General features: G+C 42.1%; 1 protein-coding gene across 4 annotated transcripts in view; it reads right to left on the bottom strand.

Annotated features, from left to right (window-relative positions):
- ICA1L (islet cell autoantigen 1 like) overlaps window positions 1-15,311 on the bottom strand; it is a 194,056-nt gene extending 178,745 nt beyond the window's left edge. The window contains exons 1-3 of one of the 4 annotated variants that reach the window (XM_073633283.1): window positions 15,239-15,311; window positions 9,432-9,559; window positions 382-550 (exon numbers count right to left, since the gene is read on the bottom strand). In XM_073633283.1, coding sequence (XP_073489384.1) covers window positions 382-543 — 162 coding nt within the window. In that variant the 5' untranslated portion in view covers window positions 544-550; window positions 9,432-9,559; window positions 15,239-15,311. Of the gene's footprint in view, window positions 1-381; window positions 551-9,431; window positions 9,560-14,864; window positions 15,020-15,081 lie in introns of those variants that run through there. The other 3 variants (XM_073633282.1, XM_073633281.1, XM_073633280.1) reach the window with 3 other exon arrangements.
- Window positions 15,312-17,705: the final 2,394 nt, after the last annotated feature.

Genomic DNA, 17,705 nt, shown 5'->3' with positions numbered 1-17,705 from the left:
GGAGAGGTTGCTATAAATAGCTTAGCAGAGTCCTGAGTGATTCAACAAACAGAGCTGAAAGTCTCTACCTATAAGGAGTGGGGGTGTGTACCTTTTCTCCAATCAGCTGTCTTGGCTGTAAGCCCAGGCTTCACTGCAGTGCTAACCAGGAAGAGAAAATCTCCTATCATGATGTGCATATTCTAAACAGTATATAAAGATGAAGACAGCAGATGTACATGTAAAAAACTTATGTAGGGAGATTTGTTTCATCCCTGTGTATCATCTGAGTCTATTCACTTCACTGGGTAAATGTGAGGGTTTGCATCAACTTTAAGTAGCAAGAAATGTGTTGTTTTTTTTTCACCATGACCTATTTTTTGTAGTATTTTCCTTTCCTACCTCTAGCTTGGCATCCAGCTCAGCATCTGATGCAACCACATGTTCATCTTCCTTTTTCCCTGTAACCTTTATTAAGACTTGCTTGGTTTTCCAAAACTTCTTTTGCATACGGCTGACCATGGATTCGTCTTCTCCCTCCCATGTCTTCCCACTGGTGTTCATGAAGTTACTGTAAGAAATAAGACAAAGAGGGAATTAGGTTTTTAGCCTAAAGGTAGGTTTCCTTTTCTGATGCCACTTGTCCATTAAAGACTATATTCAGCTCTATCTGCTCGAATGTCACAAAGTAACCTTCATGAATAAATAATCACCTTCTCAAATAGCAAGTGGTGTCCAGAGCTGAATAAATTAAACATTTAAAATGGCCTCAAATGTTGTAGCTGTGCAGTGTTGTCATGGTCTCAGGGTGAATACATTTTTTTTTTCAATGAATCTCCCCTTTTAATAGGGAAAAAACATGGCAAAAAACATTCAGCAGTTTATAAAAAGTGTTTAGTGTACAACGTTACATACATAGTTAGGCTGAAAAAAAAAAAAGACAAAATGTTCAACTAATAAATCACTAATGACGATACAGATACGTAATGTAGGTTATAAAAACAAAGAGACAAAAAACAGTGCATCTACAGGAATTAACTAGATACTTGAGCTTCACGATGCTGGATAAAATGAGAATCACAATTTTTTTGCTTAGAATAAAAGATCACGGTTCTCAGCGTAACATCATCTTTCACATTTTACAAAAAAATTGAGCTAACTTTACTGTTTAGTTATAGAGATTATATATGTGTGTGTATTTTTGTTTTGTTTTTCTTTTTAAGCCAGAACTGTGTTCCCTGTCCAATGAGAGTGTCCTTTCTGGCAATGTAAGTGGTCTCATTGGACACTAGCATTAACAATGTAGTTGGCAGGGCTATGTCATGAAATCGGGTAACAAAGTGAAACTAAATTAGAGAGCGGGGTATGTTTGGGGGTTCCAAGTAATTTTCTAGAAAAAAAACAATACTGATTTTAACTTGTAAGCAACAGAATAGGCTTAGTCTTTAAAGGGTAAGTTCACCTTTGCAGAAAAATCTGTAAGGTCAACTTACACAGGATGCCCTCCTCACATCCCCCCCGACCCCCCCCCCCCCGCCCCAGTCCAGCTGACCTGGAGCACGGCGATCATCCACTAGGGGACGTCGGGTCGCTGCCTCACCGGTCCAGGGCTTAGAAATCCCCCCACAGCTTAATCACCAAAACGTACCTCATCAGGAGGTACGTTTAGGAGCATTCTAATTGGTTGGCGCCGACCAATAAGAACCTGCGTAACCCGTTCTGTCACCACAGGCGAAGAGGAGAGAGAGCCACAGGGATTTCAAATCCCCAGACCGGTACAGCAGCGATAAGAGCTGTCAGTGCGCAGGAGGGGGTCCAGTGTAAGTTCACCTTACAGATTTTCTGTAAAGGTGAACTTACACTTTAAGTGGTTAAACTGACCTAATTTACAGATCGAAGTTCATCCCTTTCATCTAAAAGAACCAAATGATACAATGTTTCTTTTTATCTCTCAGCGCTGAGCAATGTTGTGATAAATTTTGCCTGCACTTGTTACATGAATCGTGGAAATGCCAAATTAAGATAGTGAGGGGAGGAGGGGGAGGAGGAGAAGGGGGACAGGTTGAATCGAGATCGCAATTTTTTAACAAATAATCTAGCAGCTCTATTATATACCCAACATACACTGCTCCCATCACATCTAACAATCTTCTATACACAGGAATTCATCAACTGTCAACTTATATGTGCGTTAGCCGGGAACATATGGGAAATCTCACCAAAATTTCAAAACTCTCAGGCCCTGCCTGTGCTGAACCTCCAAATTTTATCTGTATGCCTGTTGCTGTTGGACAGTTTTCCTTACTTCTTGTCTGACAAACTGTTGTCAGCTGGACAGAAAGTAGCATTAAAGTGGTCGTAAACCTCAGACATGACATATGAAAAAAGTATATCCCTCTATAGTGTGCACTTGTCTCAATTAAGAGCACTAAGTGTCATTTAGTTCTGCTGCTTGGTTCCTCTGCCATCAGCATGAATCACTTCTGACAAGTTTTCCTGACACCAAGAGAAAAATGGTGACAGAGGACGAACCTCCAGCAGATTGACAGCTTCAGCTCTGTTCCTGTGTGAATGGGGGGGCGGGGGTGTCCCTTCCCTCCAATCAGCTCTCCTCACGGAGCTTTGAAGAGTGTAACTTCAGCTCTCCTTCCCCTTATTTCTGACCGCTCAGACAAGCTTATAAAATTAAGCTCTTTGAATGGATGTAAAGAGGAGAAGACTGCAGATAGACAGATCCAACTTATATAGGAGGATTTGATTAATTTCCGTGTATTACCCGAGGCCAGTGATTTCACTGGGTGCAGTGCCTTGAAAAAGTATTCATACCTCCAGAAATTGTCATGTTACAACCAAAAACGTAAATATATTTTTATAGGGATTTTATGTGATAGACCAACACAAAGTGGTACATAAATTGTGAAGTGGATGGTAAAGGATAAATGGTTTTCAACATTTTTTACAAATAAATATCTGAAAAGCATGGCATGCATTTGTATTCAGCCCGCTTTACCCTAATACCCCTAACTAAATTCTAGTGGAACCAATTGCCTTCAGAAGTCACCTAAATTAGTAAAAAAAAATCTAACCTTTTATACCTATGATGTTTTTCTTTTTTTTTTTCAAACAGGCATACACATGACATTATATACAGTGCCTTGCAAAAGCATTCATACCCCTTGAAATTTTCCATGTCATGTTATTATAATGTTACAACCAAAAACGTAAATTTGGCACATAATTGTGAAGTGGAAGAAAAATGATAAATGGCTTTCAACCTTTTTTTTTTACAAAAAAATATCTGAAGAGTGGCGTGTATTTGTATTCAGCCCCCTTTACTCTGATACCCCTAACTAAAATCTAGTGGAACCAATTGCCCTCTGAAGTCACCTAATTAGTAAATAGAGTCCACATGTGTGCAATTTAATCTCATTATAAATACAGCTGTTCTGTAAAGCCCTCAGAGGTTTGTAAGAGAACCTTAGTGAACAAACAGCATCATGAAGGCCAAGGAACACACCAGACAGGTCAGGGATAAAGTTGGAGAAGTTTAAAAAGCAGGGTTAGGTTATTAAAAAAAAAAAAAAAAAACAAAACAACAAGCTTTGAACATCTCACAGAGCACTAATCCATCATCTGAAAGTGAAAAGAGTATGGCACAAATGCAAACCTACCAAGACATGGCCCTCCACCTAAACTGATAGGCCGGCCAAAGAGAGCATTAATCAGAGAAGCATCCAAGAGGCCCATGGTAACTCTGGGGGAGCTGCAGAGATCCACAGCTCAGGTGGGAGAATCTGTCCACAGGACAACTATTAGTCGTGCACTCCACAAATCTGCCCTTTATGGGAGAGTGGCAAGAAGAAAGCCATTGTTGAAAGAAAGCCATAAGAAGTCAGATTTGCAGTTTGAGAGAAGCCACGTGGGGGACACAACAAACATGTGGAAGAAGGTGTTCTGGTCAGATAAGACTCAAATTTTACTTTTTGGCCTAAAAGCAAAATGCTATGTGTAGGAGAAAACTAAAACACCATCCCCACTGTGAAACTGTGAAGGGTGGTGACAGCACCATGTTTTGGGGATGCTTTTTTTCAGAAGGGACAGGGAAGCTGGTCAGAGTTGATGGGAAGGTAGATGGAGCCAAATACAGGGCAATCCTAGAGGAAAACCTTTTCTTATTCAATTTTCCTTTAGATTTACTAAAACCATATAATATGAGGTCAAACCTAAACTCTTTCAATTTGTTTGCAATCAAGCAGGCCCTTGCACTACATAGTTGAAGGTAAAGCTAAAGAAAATTGAATAAGAAAAAATTCTATAGTGTATGACCAGCCTTAGAATGGCCCAGTCAAAATCCAATTGTAACTCCCCAATACCCAACCCTAACCTTTTTTCCAGCACTAAAGTTACCCCTTTACCAATAGTTATATGCTGATACCTTCTTTGCAAAAACCACCCTATACCTGTGGCTATAAAAGAAAAAAAAATGGGTTGGGGGGTGTGAAAAATCGGCAGCAAGTGCTGGAATAGGTTACATGTTTCCTCCATATTTAGGGTGGAACATGTAACATGTTCCAAAAGGTGAACTTAGCCTTTAAAATCATTGCTTCAGTGTGACTATTGTGTGCTATTGGAATTAAAAGAGATCCAGACACCTACTTAAAAAAAAATTGCTGGTAAAAGCTTACTTGCAGTGTTTTTTTCTTTCTATATGTTTTTTTCCCCATTCTTGATGTGTCTTTGCTGAAAATTTTGGCTACTCCAGCAAGAGTATTCCCGAACACGTCCCCCTCCCTCCTTGTATGTCATAGCCCTATCCTCTTCTGGAAGTGTCTTTAATTGCTGGCCCAGCATCCCTTCCCTCACCCCTATACATAACCTTTTATATAGCTTCTGGGGAAGGAGAGTGTCATTAGAGTGACAGCTCTGAATTTGCTGACATATAAATCTAAGAGGCCGACAGCTAGCAGCAGTCTCAGAGCTTTTGGGTGTCTGTACAAGGGAGGCTTTTACAGGTAATAAACGTACATAAAAGAAGTTACAATTACCATACAATCATATGGGAACATTCTTGTTGAAATGGATGTCAGCAAAAATAGGGTCACTTGAAGCAGAGCAGTGAACAGTTGGGATGTGTCAATATAGTATCAGACTATTTACACATATCTTAATAATGAGTAAGCATGGTTGCATAGGTTCCTAGAGCCAGAAATAAACGTTTCCAATCACTTTACACCAGAAATATACACCGTATTCCCTAACCCATTTGAGAGAAAAAACACATAGTCCATCCTTATAAAAACAGGATGCCTATACCACTTATCACAGAAAACCTGTCTGGTTTCCATAGAAACAGAGGGGTACCGTTTTCTGCACAGAAGTAAATGCATCTAGATGTTCACCCCCACCCCCCTTTTCAACACAGAATTAACTTGCAGAACAAAGTCTGTCTATGGATTTAGGAGCAAAAAAATATATAAAAAAAAACAAAAACAAAAAAAAAAACACAGTCATTTTGATAACTGACTTAAGAAAATTGTTTATAAGCTGTGGAGAAAGAAATCCAGTTACCGGGGGGGGGTTCAAGTCGTGCTCCCTGTGTGAATGGACAAGGTTTGCTATTGGAGGCACTCAGCAGAGGGAAGGTGCCAGGACTGCCCGTGGGGGACCCGAAAAGAAAAGGATCAGGGCTGCTCTGAACAAAACCATTGCACACAGCAGGTAAGTATAACATGTTTGCTGTTTAAAAGGGTAACTTCACTTTCGTGGGGAAAAAAAAAGCAAATAAAAAGAATATCTAATATAGTATATACAATTGCGAATCAAGTGATATTGTAATTGAATGTTATTAAAAATTACCTTTTTAATCTGCATCGCTGTAATTTTCTGTAAAATGCAATGCAATATGGCTACCTGAAGATGTTCTGTACACAGAACGTCCTTGGAAACATTTCCTGCTTGTGTGATTGGGAAAGAAATCCTGGATAGCCGCACTCTGGGATAAGGACATCTTTATTTCAATAAAATCCAACAATACAGTCAATTGCAGAGACGTACAGGGTGGTAGACTGCTAACGCCTTTCACATCATTTGGATGCTTATTCGTAGCTATGCGGCTATCCAGGATTTCTTTCTACCTCACTGCAAACCAGCAAAGCCAGCACCTGGAACCTGCTCTTACTAGGGTGGTGTCACTCCAGAGCAAGAGTGTTTGTGAGCGGCATTTCCTTTTTTCTTGTGTGATTGGTTCACTGATTTTCCCAGAAGTCTGCACTAATATATGTCAGATTTCCAGCATTCCTTGAAACAAAAATATCATTTTTGGTGAGATATTCCTAATTGAAAATCACGTCTAAAGGGATACAGACCCTGCCATTTTCCTCATTAAAGCCCTGCTATTTCAGCAGATGATTTATAATTATGAAACCACTCCCATTAGATTTATTTTCCACATGCACACAGACAAATACGCAGGGATTTCTTAAGAATAATAATTAAAAAAAAAAAGTAGGAATCACTTGCCCTTCTGCACAAGTATACTGTTCAGCCATGTTACCTGCACCATTTAATATCTCTAATGGCACAAGGCAACTTGGTCATGGAGCCACTAGCAGAGAAAATAAGATCTCAAATTAGCATCAAGGGTTTCACAATAGGCTTGAATGTCCACAAGATAAATTTGTTTGCGGATGATGTCATTCTCAAGCTAACTAATCCTGATGATTCCCTGGCTTGGGTACATAAAGTTCTTGAGGACTTCAATTATGTATAAGGTGAATGCCTCTAAACCCTTTCTACTACCAATAGAGCAACAAGCCTCCTTAAGTATAACCTATCCTTATATATAGGCTAAAGAATCTATCTTGTACCTAGGTACTAAACTTACTAAGTCAGTGTATTCAATATTTCAAGTGAATTATGCCCCTTTCTTACATAATCTATCTAGGGAATTGGATGGTATTTCCAAGCTTCACCTCACTTGGTCAGGTAGACTTACCTCGTTCAAAATGATCAAACTACCACTACTGCTCTATATCTTTAGATCCTTACCTATACCTGTACCAATATTTTTTTTGACATTGCTACAATCTATTCTGGGTAAATTTGTGTGGCAAAAGACGAAAGCGAGAAGCTCCAGGGCTAACCTGACCAAACACAGATCAATAGGTGGAGCCGGGTATATAAATTTCAGGGACTATCACACCGCTTCCATCCTAGCACAACTTAAGACTTGGTTTAAGTAGACATCTACGTGTTTATGGTGAAACATTGAAGCCATGCAGATTCCAGGATAGAATTTAAGTGTATGGCTCCTCAGCAAACCCAACCCGAAATACAATAACCTCATTCCCCTACTATTTCCACAACAGTGATAGCCTTCAATTACTTTGTATCAAACGCATCCAAAGGGGATATGCCGTGCAAAATTCCAACACCTATATCCTTTCTCTCTCTACTTATCCCTAACCTCTCCACAATTCATGGCAGAGCATGGGTATAAGGCAGATCCTAGATCTCTACTCAGGCAACCTTTTGAAACCTTTTTCATCCCTACAAGAACAATTCTTTATGCCTGCCACAGATTATTTTAAATCTATGCAGATAACCCACTGCATACTACGCAAGCCACACCTCCATCTCTGTTTACATAAAACAGCATGGAAACACCTATCCTCTGAAAACTCTTGTCTCAAGGGTATCACTATCTTTTACAACCCTCTACAAGAAAAAAAACACTTTTGGAAAAAGATGGAAAAAAAGACATAGGATGTTCTTTCAGCCCTCGTCAACGGTGAGCTGCAAAGCAACCCGCTCATCCAACTTATCAGAACTAGAATACACTAATCAGCACTGCAGGCTACAGCATGCAATAGTGATCGAGCGGCTCCCCCCCCCCCCAACAGGGTGGTAGATCGACTTCTGTTCAACCACAGTGGCCATACATGGATCGAAATTCAGCCAGTCCCTACTGAACTTCAATCATGTATGACCAGGTTTTATACTCACTTGTCCCTGATCCTGCAGGTTATCTCCAACTATATAGCACTGCTGCACGTCAAAATCTTCCCGGCAGGGTCTATGCATACACTTTGTACCCTCATTCATTCCTATGAAGCTTCCAGACTTTACGTAGGGATGAATACACTACATAGAGATGAATGGGAGTGCAAGGCTCATGGGCCTTGCTAGAAAGAATTTGACAACTGGCTGTGTCTTCTAGTCGTCAATATTTCGTTGAGTCAGACAGGTGAGTACAAAGCTGACCATATACTAGTAGATTTTAATGACCATTTGCACAAAAATGCTTAGTACATTTGATACCTTGATGAATGCCTTTCAAACTTACTTCAAATTTTTGTTTGCATTGACACAAATGGACTTTCCCCACACGAAAACTAATACTAGTAGTAGTACTATTACTTTAAGAAATTCATGCTTTCCAAAAGATAAAATAAAATTTCCATCCGGCTCCTTTTTTTTTTTTATAACTGCGATTAAAAACAAATGTCAATATGACCCCACTTACTATTAGAAAACCATATGTTCTATAAATTCATAGTTCTACTAGTGCATAGCCAGTTAGGACTGGGAGCGGGGCTCACTTTAAGAAGCTTGTCCTTACAAGCACTATGTACAGTTACCAAAGCACTTTTTCTTTTTTACAGTTTAGAGAAAAAAATGGTTGTAGCCAATTTACTATAAAGGATTACTACTACCTCTTACCTTACTCAGGTCCATTTCCAGCCAATGCCATATATTTTAATTTGGAAGGGTCAGAACCTCTCTTTGTTGTATCTTTCTATACCTGGAGGAGTCCTGAGTCTGTATATAACTATATCCCATTGTTAAATGCCAACTCAGCCAAAACTTTTACTTTTAGTGCTCATATGTATGACAGAACAGTGTGCTGCAATGTATACGTTTCTATGCATTGAGGTGCATTGTGTTAGGAAGCCCATTTATTCTAAATAGACTGTTAATGTACCTCTGTGCAAAAAAAAAAAAAAAAAAAAAAGGTCCTGCCTGGTTTTTGCTTAAAATGCAGCTTACAACAATGCTCAGAGAAATTGTAGCTTGATTTGTGCTGCACTATAGCACCAGTGTGTTACAAGGCACTATATGGATGTGCATAACTGACAATGCATGGCAACACATCACATCATGCTACAACACATATGAATTGTGGCGTTACTGAGTCCTTAGTTTTTAATAAAGTGGGAGAGGATTACACCTGCTGGATTTATATAGCTGTAAAAGCTGTGCACATATCTTTTCATTTCTTGTCTTGATGACACTTGGACAAGAAATCAGGGGGACGGGTGTCATGGGGACACACAACAGCTTGACTGGCTTTCCACTTTAATTTCACTTTTTTATGAACTTCACAGCTTCAGTTGAATCATGTATAAAAATAAATACTCAAGTCATAGTGAAAGACATAAAACATAACTCACACTGACGGTTTCGAAATGCAACTCTAACACAAATAATTCTGGAAGAAAAATCAGAAACGTCCTTGCCCAGTCTTCACAACTCAGCATCAAGTTTCTCTTCTTTCAAAATGTTATGGTAATACCTGTAACTGTAAAGAAATATCTTGGTAAATTATAACATACCCCGCTATATAAATGCTGTGAAATTTCCTCTTGGTTAGGCATATATAAACATATTTACACCCCCCATCTTTCTCCATTTATGCTGCTAGAAAGGAACAGACAGTTTATGATCTAATATTATTTTGGTCAGTGGTGATGATAATTATTCTAAATTTTAAAGTGTAAACCCCAACTGGTTGACATTTAGTTTGCTAATGCACCACATGTCATAAACCTCTGTCATTCTTTCTTATAAACTACTTTTTTATCCTTTAATTCATCTCAGTTCATCTTACTCCTCCAGCCAATTCCTGCCTACATGCACTCATTTCAGCATCAGCTACACATTCAGGGGTACAAGTGAAATGGTACCCTAAGGTTTTTGGCCCTAAGGTCTCGTTCACACAGGGCGTACAATACCACACGCCCATGCAGGGCTGTGTTTATCCACACAGGAGTGCACAGGTGTTCCAAGCAGACAGTCCCACGGATGTCTATTGGGACACAGCCGCTATGTTCCAATATGACATCCTTGTGGGTGCAGGTGTGTTTCCCAAAACACAAAGGGTGTGTGTTTGGGGACAAGCACCAGCATGCACCCACAGATGCCATATTGGGACACAGTAGCTGTGTACGTGTACAGAACACCCGTGCATCTGCCTGAAGGTAAACATGGCCCTGCATGGGCATATAGTATAGTATGTCCCATGTGAGCAGGGCCATATAAGTACGTATGTAAACAAAAACCTTCATGGTAGGATCACCAGGTGATTTTGATAAAAATAATGTTCTTTAGCAAAGAACATACATTCCACATTAATAATCATGCTACCAAAATTAGTGTGTGCTGTAAATGGCTTTCAGCATTGTTCCTAATTCTTCTTGCCATTTTGCGTCAGTCCAGAGCCCCTGAGCAGCAGTAAATCTTTAGGCTGTCAGCAGATCGGCTTCTATAAATTCCACTTTCATTTTAAATCCATTGAATACATTCCAGGTGCACCAAATCAAAAGGCATTTACAATCTTACTTTCTTTTATTAGCAGCCACAATCTGATCAAAAAAGTCTATCCCTGCTAGCATGCTGCAGAGAAGAACCCTAGCACTCATTGTGTAAGGCACTGTCTCTCTGCAGAGATACAACATGCCCCTCCTAAATCACAGCTAAAGCTTTCCAATTGTTAGGGATCATGTGTTTTGCTGATTGCAGAGCTAAAGGTCTGACTTGGTGTCAAACGTCTGCAGAGAGATCAATCTTTCCATATGTTGGCAAACCACAGGCTTTTTTTTTTACCCAGGCTGTGGCTACTTTTAAAAGAACTTAAAGAAAACTAACTATATGACCTAGCACACCTTTTGTTTTAATGTAACTGAAATGTATTTAGCGGATTTTAAACTAAAAGATCAGTTAAAGTGGTGTTCCGGCCGAAATTATAATTTTTAAATAAAAATACCCCTATAATACACAAGCTTAATGTATTCTAGTAAAGTTAGTCTGTAAACTAAGGTCTGTTTTGTTAGTTTATAGCAGTAGTTTGTTATTTTATAAACTTACAGCAGGCCGTGGCCATCTTAAGTGTGGGCATCTGAAGCCAGACTGTATTTCTTCCTGGATCTCATCCTTGCAGATCTCGCACATGCTCAGTGCAGCACAAGCAGTCTAATAGGTTTCAGGTCAGGTTTCCATAGCAACGGCAGTGTCAGAGGAAGTTGCTGCCCCTTCCCAGAAGGCATTAAAAACAGGAAATGATGCGATCGGCCACGGCCAGGGAGGAGGAAGTGAAAAATAAATACAGCAGATATACAGTAGGTGCTGAGAAATTTTTTTTTTTTAAATATCCAATTCGTTTACAGTGCACAGTTTAGTGAGGGATGCTGAAGAGTTGTAAAAGTGGGTGGAACTCCACTTTAAGCTTTAACAAACGCTGGTTATTTAAAAGTATTAGGCCCCTTTCACGCTGGGGCAGGAGGTGCGTGGGTGGTAAAGCGCCGATATTTTTAGCGGTGCTTTACTGTTGTTTTAGTGGCAGTATTCAGCCGCTAGCGGGGTGGTTTTACCCCCAGCTAGCGGCCGAGAAAGGGTTAAAAACCAGCACAAAGTGCCTCTGCAGAGGCGCTTTGCCGGCGGTATAGCCGCGGTGCCCCATTGATTTCAATGGGCAGGAGTAGTTTGGCAGCGGTGTATACACTGTTCCTTCACCGCTCCAAAGATGCTGCTAGCAGGACTTTTTTCAGCGTCCTGCTAGCGCACCGCTCCAGTGTGAAAGCCCCGAGGCTTTCACACTGGAGACACAGCAGTGGCTGTTTCAGGTCGGTTTGCAGGCACTATTTTTAGCGCAATATCACCTGCAAAACGACCCAGTGTGAAAGGTGTCTTAAAGTGGAGTTCCACCCACTTTTACAACTCCTCAGCATCCCTCACTAAACTGTGCACTGTAAACGAATTGGATATTTTTTTTTTCTCAGCACCTACTGTATATCTGCTGTATTGATTTTTCACTTCCTCCTCTCTGGCCGTGGCCCATCGCATCATTTTCTGTTTGCAATGCCTTCTGGGAAGGGGCGGCAACTTCCTCTGACACTGCCATTGCTATGGAAACCGGACCTGAAACCTATCACACTGCTTGTGCTGCACTGAGCATGTGCGAGATCTGCAAGGATGAGATCCAGGAAGAAATACAGTCTGGCTTCAGATGCCCATACTTAAGATGGCCACGGCCTGCTGTAAGTTTATAAAATAACAAACTACTGCTAAAAACTAACAAAACAGACCTTAGTTTACAGACAGAATACATTAAGCTTGTGTATTATAGGGGTATTTTTATTTAAAAAGTATAATTTTGGCCGGAACACCACTTTAAACACAAGAAGACGGAATAAGTGAGAATGGCAGTTGGGGTGGAATACACCAACAGCAGTGAGCTCTTGATGCTGGTGTCCCTAAGAAGCCAGTAAAAGACTCATCATCAGATTCTACCAATATCTGAAATATTTCTGTGTTAACTGTCAAGTTGTAAAGCCTAAGGCCCCTTTCACACTGGGGTGGTGGGGGCGTCGGCGGTAAAACAGCGCAAAAAATAAATAAATAAATATATATATATAAATAGCGTCGTTTTTGCGGCTGTATTCGGCCGCTAGTGATGCGGTTTTAACCCCAGCTGGTGGCCGAAAAAGGGTTAAAACCGCTCGAATAGCGCGGCTATAGCCGTGGTATTGCCGCGCTGCCTCATTGATTTCAATGGGCAGGAGCGGTGAAGGAGCGGTGAATACACCTCTCCTTCACCACTCCAAAGATGCGGCTTGCAGGAGTTTTTTTCTTCTCCTGCCAGCGCACCGCTTCAGTGTGAAAGCCCTCGGGCTTTCACACTGAACAAACAGCAGCGGCTGTTTTGGGTCGGTTTGCAGGTGGTATTTTTAGTGCAATAACGCCTGCAAACCGCCCCAGTGTGAAAGGGGTCTTAAGCTGGATACACACTATACAATTTTCTTTAGATTTACCAAAACCATATACTATATACTATACTGAGGTCAAACCTTAACAGTTTCAATATGTATGCAATCAGGCAGGCCTTTGCACTACATGGTTTTGGTAAATCTAAATGAAATCAAACAACAAAAGTTGTATAGTGCGTATCTGGCTTTAGTCGGCACAAGGGACAGTACCTACATTCAATTGGAGAAGTGTCCTTTATGCTGTCCTAGTTAAAATCTGAAGTCCTCTGCCAACCCTCATATCCCCACTGCCATAATCTTTCAGGGTTGCATAGGTGCACTGGACCCGTCACAGTCACTCTTCAAATGTCCTGACTATGCTGGACTTTTCCATCCCACCTCCACCATTCATAGAAACTGTACTATGACTTCCATGAATAAAAAGCACTCTATAAATGGAGAAAAAGGACCTTATCTGCCCGTCCTTCATTCATAGGTCACCTTTCATTATTGGAAGCATCACTGCACAGAAGATTTCTATAGGATCCAGCTGCTTGCACAATGTGGAACATCCTTCATTACTGGAAAGTTGTTCAACTAAAGTTGTACAGAAAAAGAAAGTTAGATGAACGTCAGCTTTAAAATATTACCCTGTCATGAAGGTCCTTGTTCAGGCATTTCCTGTTATAGGGTGACAACATCTATAGTGCTCCTGGTCTGATACTCTGCAACATGCTCCTCTGGTGGAGACTACAAGCATCAGTGCTGACATACATTACACAAGTATGGTCCACCATTGTCAGGAAGCTTGTCCGGAGCAATGAGGTGCAGGCAGGAAATGGCTGAAAGAGGCTGGAGATCAGCAGCACTGAGATGTAACAAAGGATGAAAAAAAAAAAATGAAAGCAAAATTTTATATAGAAAAAAAAAAAAAAAAAAAAAAACCCACACACGTTGATTTACTAAAGGCAAATATACTGTGCACTGCAAGTGCAGTTGCTTTAGATCTAAAGGGGAAGCTTTGAAATGAGGGGAAGCTCTGCTGATTTCTATCTTCCTATTATGTGCAAGCAAAAATGCTGTTTTTTTTATCCTTGCATGTGATTGGGTATTCTTTGCAAAGTGAAGCTTTACCTCATTTACTAAGCTCTGGGGCAAGTGCACTTGCAGTGTACAGTAGATTTGCCTTTAGTAAATCAACCCCAAACTGCCTATGGTCCACAATGCTTTAGCAAATTAAATGTCATCCAGTTAGGGTTTAATATCTACTTTATAGCAACAAAAATCCTACATCAGACTTGTTCTAAATAAGATTTGTAATTCATTAAAAAGTAATGATTCATTTATTTTACCAACAGATGTACACCCTGCAAGTATACATCCCATTGTTTGAGGGACGGGGGTATGGACAATCCATGGCTATAGGAAAGTGAAGGGAAGAAGCCACGACATTCTGTTTAGAAATTGCAGAAATAGTTTATACATGATGGATTCTGTTTGTGCAATCTAATAAATAGATCTTGTGTATCAGATAAAAGATGGCTCCCACCTCCCTGTACAGGTAACGGCTGCGGTTTATTCCAATGACATACCTGAAGCACCTCACGCTTCATTTATTAAGCAAGATAACTTCCTAAAATCTTTATATAAACATGCCACATAGCAAAAAAGGGATTATGAAACGAGGTGTGTTCATCTGATGTACTTATATAGTAAGATGGTCATTGGCTGGGGGATGGGAATCCTTCCTGCATCACTCATCAGTTGCCATGACAACCATTCTTTGGCATAAAAGCTATGGGAGGCTGGATTTACTGCAAAACAAAAAAGTGTTTATATAAAAAAAAAAAACATGCATCTTACCAGGGAAAATCAGCAGTCATTCAAAGAGCAGCGGCTGAACACAGCTGGCACTGTGCAGGCTCATAGGGTCCTCAGAGAAGATGAGAGTAGGTACTGCGCATGCGCCTTTGTACCGACCCGGCCACCGTTCCAGAACAGGAAGTGGCCGTGTTGTCCTTCTGGCGCTGGGAAGAACCATCGGACACTGTGCGCAGGGGAGGAGAACTAGCTTACTTACCGCTTCCGTACCTCATTTGTTGGGCTGTGCACGTTTGTAACATTAACTACTGATGTTCCAATAATATTTTGTTACCCGGTGTGCGCATAATAGTTCAGGACAGCACACGGAGAGGGCATGTTGGTACTTGTAGTGCCTTACAACTACGTCCACAGACCTTGTGACGGGGATGCCGTCTGCTACAGCAAAAACGGGCGTGACGTTCCGAAGGGCAGAGGGAGAGTAAAGCGTGTGTGCTGCCGCCGGTGGTCGGTAGATGGCGCTGCAAGTCCTGGTTGTGCAAGGACAGGCAGCTATGTGCACACCTGTCAGTGCCAGTAATATTCCAAACTGCCATTCAGGGACACCCCTCCGCCCCCCGCCCTCCTTCCCAAAAAAAGGTGGGGGGGTTGGGGGGAATGTAGACTCGGGGTTGACAGGGAATTTGGCAGCAGGGGTGATTTGTCAGGTGAATGGCTGGTGTTGTACTACATTGTAATATATAATGAAATTGTTCAACTCACCATAATGCAGAATCAGTGGGGACCCTGAGCTTGTCACTTGTCACCGTTGCCTGCCACTAGATGCAGCATGTCACTTGCCACCCATTGCCTGCCACCAGATGCAGCGTTTCACTTGCCACCGTTGCCTGATGCCAGATGCAATGTGCCACTTTCCACCCATAGCTTGCCACCAGATGCAGTGTGCCACTTTCCACCCGCAGCTTGCCACCAGATGCAGTGTGCCACTTTCCACCCGTAGCCTGCCACCAGATGCAGTGTGCCACTTTCCACCCGCAGCTTGCCACCAGATGCAGTGTGCCACTTTCCACCCGTAGCCTGCCACCAGATGCAGTGTGCCACTTTCCACCCGTAGCCTGCCACCAGATGCAGTGTGCCACTTTCCACCCGTAGCCTGCCACCAGATGCAGTGTGCCACTTTCCACCCGTAGCCTGCCACCAGATGCAGTGTGCCACTTTCCACCCGTAGCCTGGCACCAGATGCAGTGTGCTACTTTCCACCCGTAGCCTGCCACCAGATGCAGTGTGCCACTTTTCACCTATAGCCTGCCACCAGTCCGACACACCAGAGCCCCGGGAAAATGAACGCCCCTCCCGCTGCTGATGTGACTCCTATCATGTGGGGGCCAGGGTGTGTCATATCTTCAGCTCTGAGGGATTCATGCTGGGACCTGTAGTCCTTCACCTTTGTAGGGTCACATCCCTCAAAAGTAAAAGACTACAAGTCCCAGCATGAATCTCTGATATCTAAGGATGTGATGCCCCCCCAATTGAAGGACTACAGGTCCCAGCATGGACCCCTGAGAATTAAGGGTGTGACCTCATAGATTTCACATGCTAATGCTGGAACCTATAGTTCTTCACTGATTGGGGGGGCATCACATCTTCAGTTCTGAGGGGTTCATGCTGGGACCTATAGTCCTTCACTTTTGGGGGGGGATCACATCCCAGCATGAACCCTGCCCTGATATCTAAGGATGTGTCCTCCTTCCATCCCTCTGAGGGTGTCATCTCATCTGCCAGTGTCCTCTCCTCTTTTGCAGACCCCTTATCAGCCTACCATCCTCTTATCAGTGCTAGCTCCAGGATGACACACACTAAGAGCTCCTGTGAAGTGCTGACAGTTCAGCACAGAACTCTGGCTGCTGGGGGAAAGCTGACTGGATTTTAACCCTGATCTGTCCATGGTGAGTGCTTTGGATTCACTTGCTTTTCTACAAAACTCATCTCTCCTTCGTGCACTTCTGCATGCTGCTGACTGAACGATGCAGGGAGGAGGTGGGTGGAGCTAATCCATAGGTGCGGAGGAGGAAGTTAAGTCTTTCCCACTGTGAATGCTGGGGCTTTGTCTCTCTCCTCCTCGTGATGTCACTGGTTACTAGATGCGAGGCAGGAAGTGGCTAGCAACCATTTGGGCACTGAGCCAACGGCTCATGTAAAAGGGGTCTCACCAGCCAGGGGTCCACCACAGGCTGTCGGTGAGTGACAGCAGCCATGTGAGGGATATTTTAGAGGGCATCAGATCTGTGCAGGGCTAGGGGGCAATTTCGGGACACTGTATTGTCCCGGAATGAGGGTGCCCGGGACAGACCTGCTAATTGTGGGATTGTCCCGGGCAATCCAGGACACGTGGTCACCCTAATCCCCAGTCACTGCTCATCAGTGTTATAGCCTAGGTTCATGCCTATGCGTTTTTCAGAAACATGCAACAGTCATTTGACATTAGTTCCTATGGGTCACATTCACATCCCACCAGGGCAAAGGTGCACAGACTTTTTTACATGCAACACAGTGCGTTTTCTGGTTTCATAGATTTCAATGAAATTGCTTATGAGCAATGTACATGCATTTTTTTATGTGTTGACAACAGACTCCTCCTCCTAGCAAAATTAACACATCCCAAAAACACACATTAGAAAAATGCAAAAGGGGCCTGAAAAATGCATCAGCTGCACATGCGTAGATGCAAACTCGGATTCTCCTGTGGTTTCCTTTTTTAGATTGTGGCCTGACTTTAAAGCTAAACCGTGCCATGTCTGGTTCTCCTGTCCAATGAGAATGCCTGTACTAAAAAATGTGTAGGATATACCGTGCTACCTTGTAGGTATTGATATATGGCTTGTC

The sequence above is a fragment of the Aquarana catesbeiana genome, linkage group LG06 (assembly GCF_042186555.1).
Source record: "Aquarana catesbeiana isolate 2022-GZ linkage group LG06, ASM4218655v1, whole genome shotgun sequence".
In the NCBI taxonomy this organism is placed as follows: domain Eukaryota; kingdom Metazoa; phylum Chordata; class Amphibia; order Anura; family Ranidae; genus Aquarana; species Aquarana catesbeiana.
This window is presented reverse-complemented; position numbering and strand designations above follow the sequence as displayed.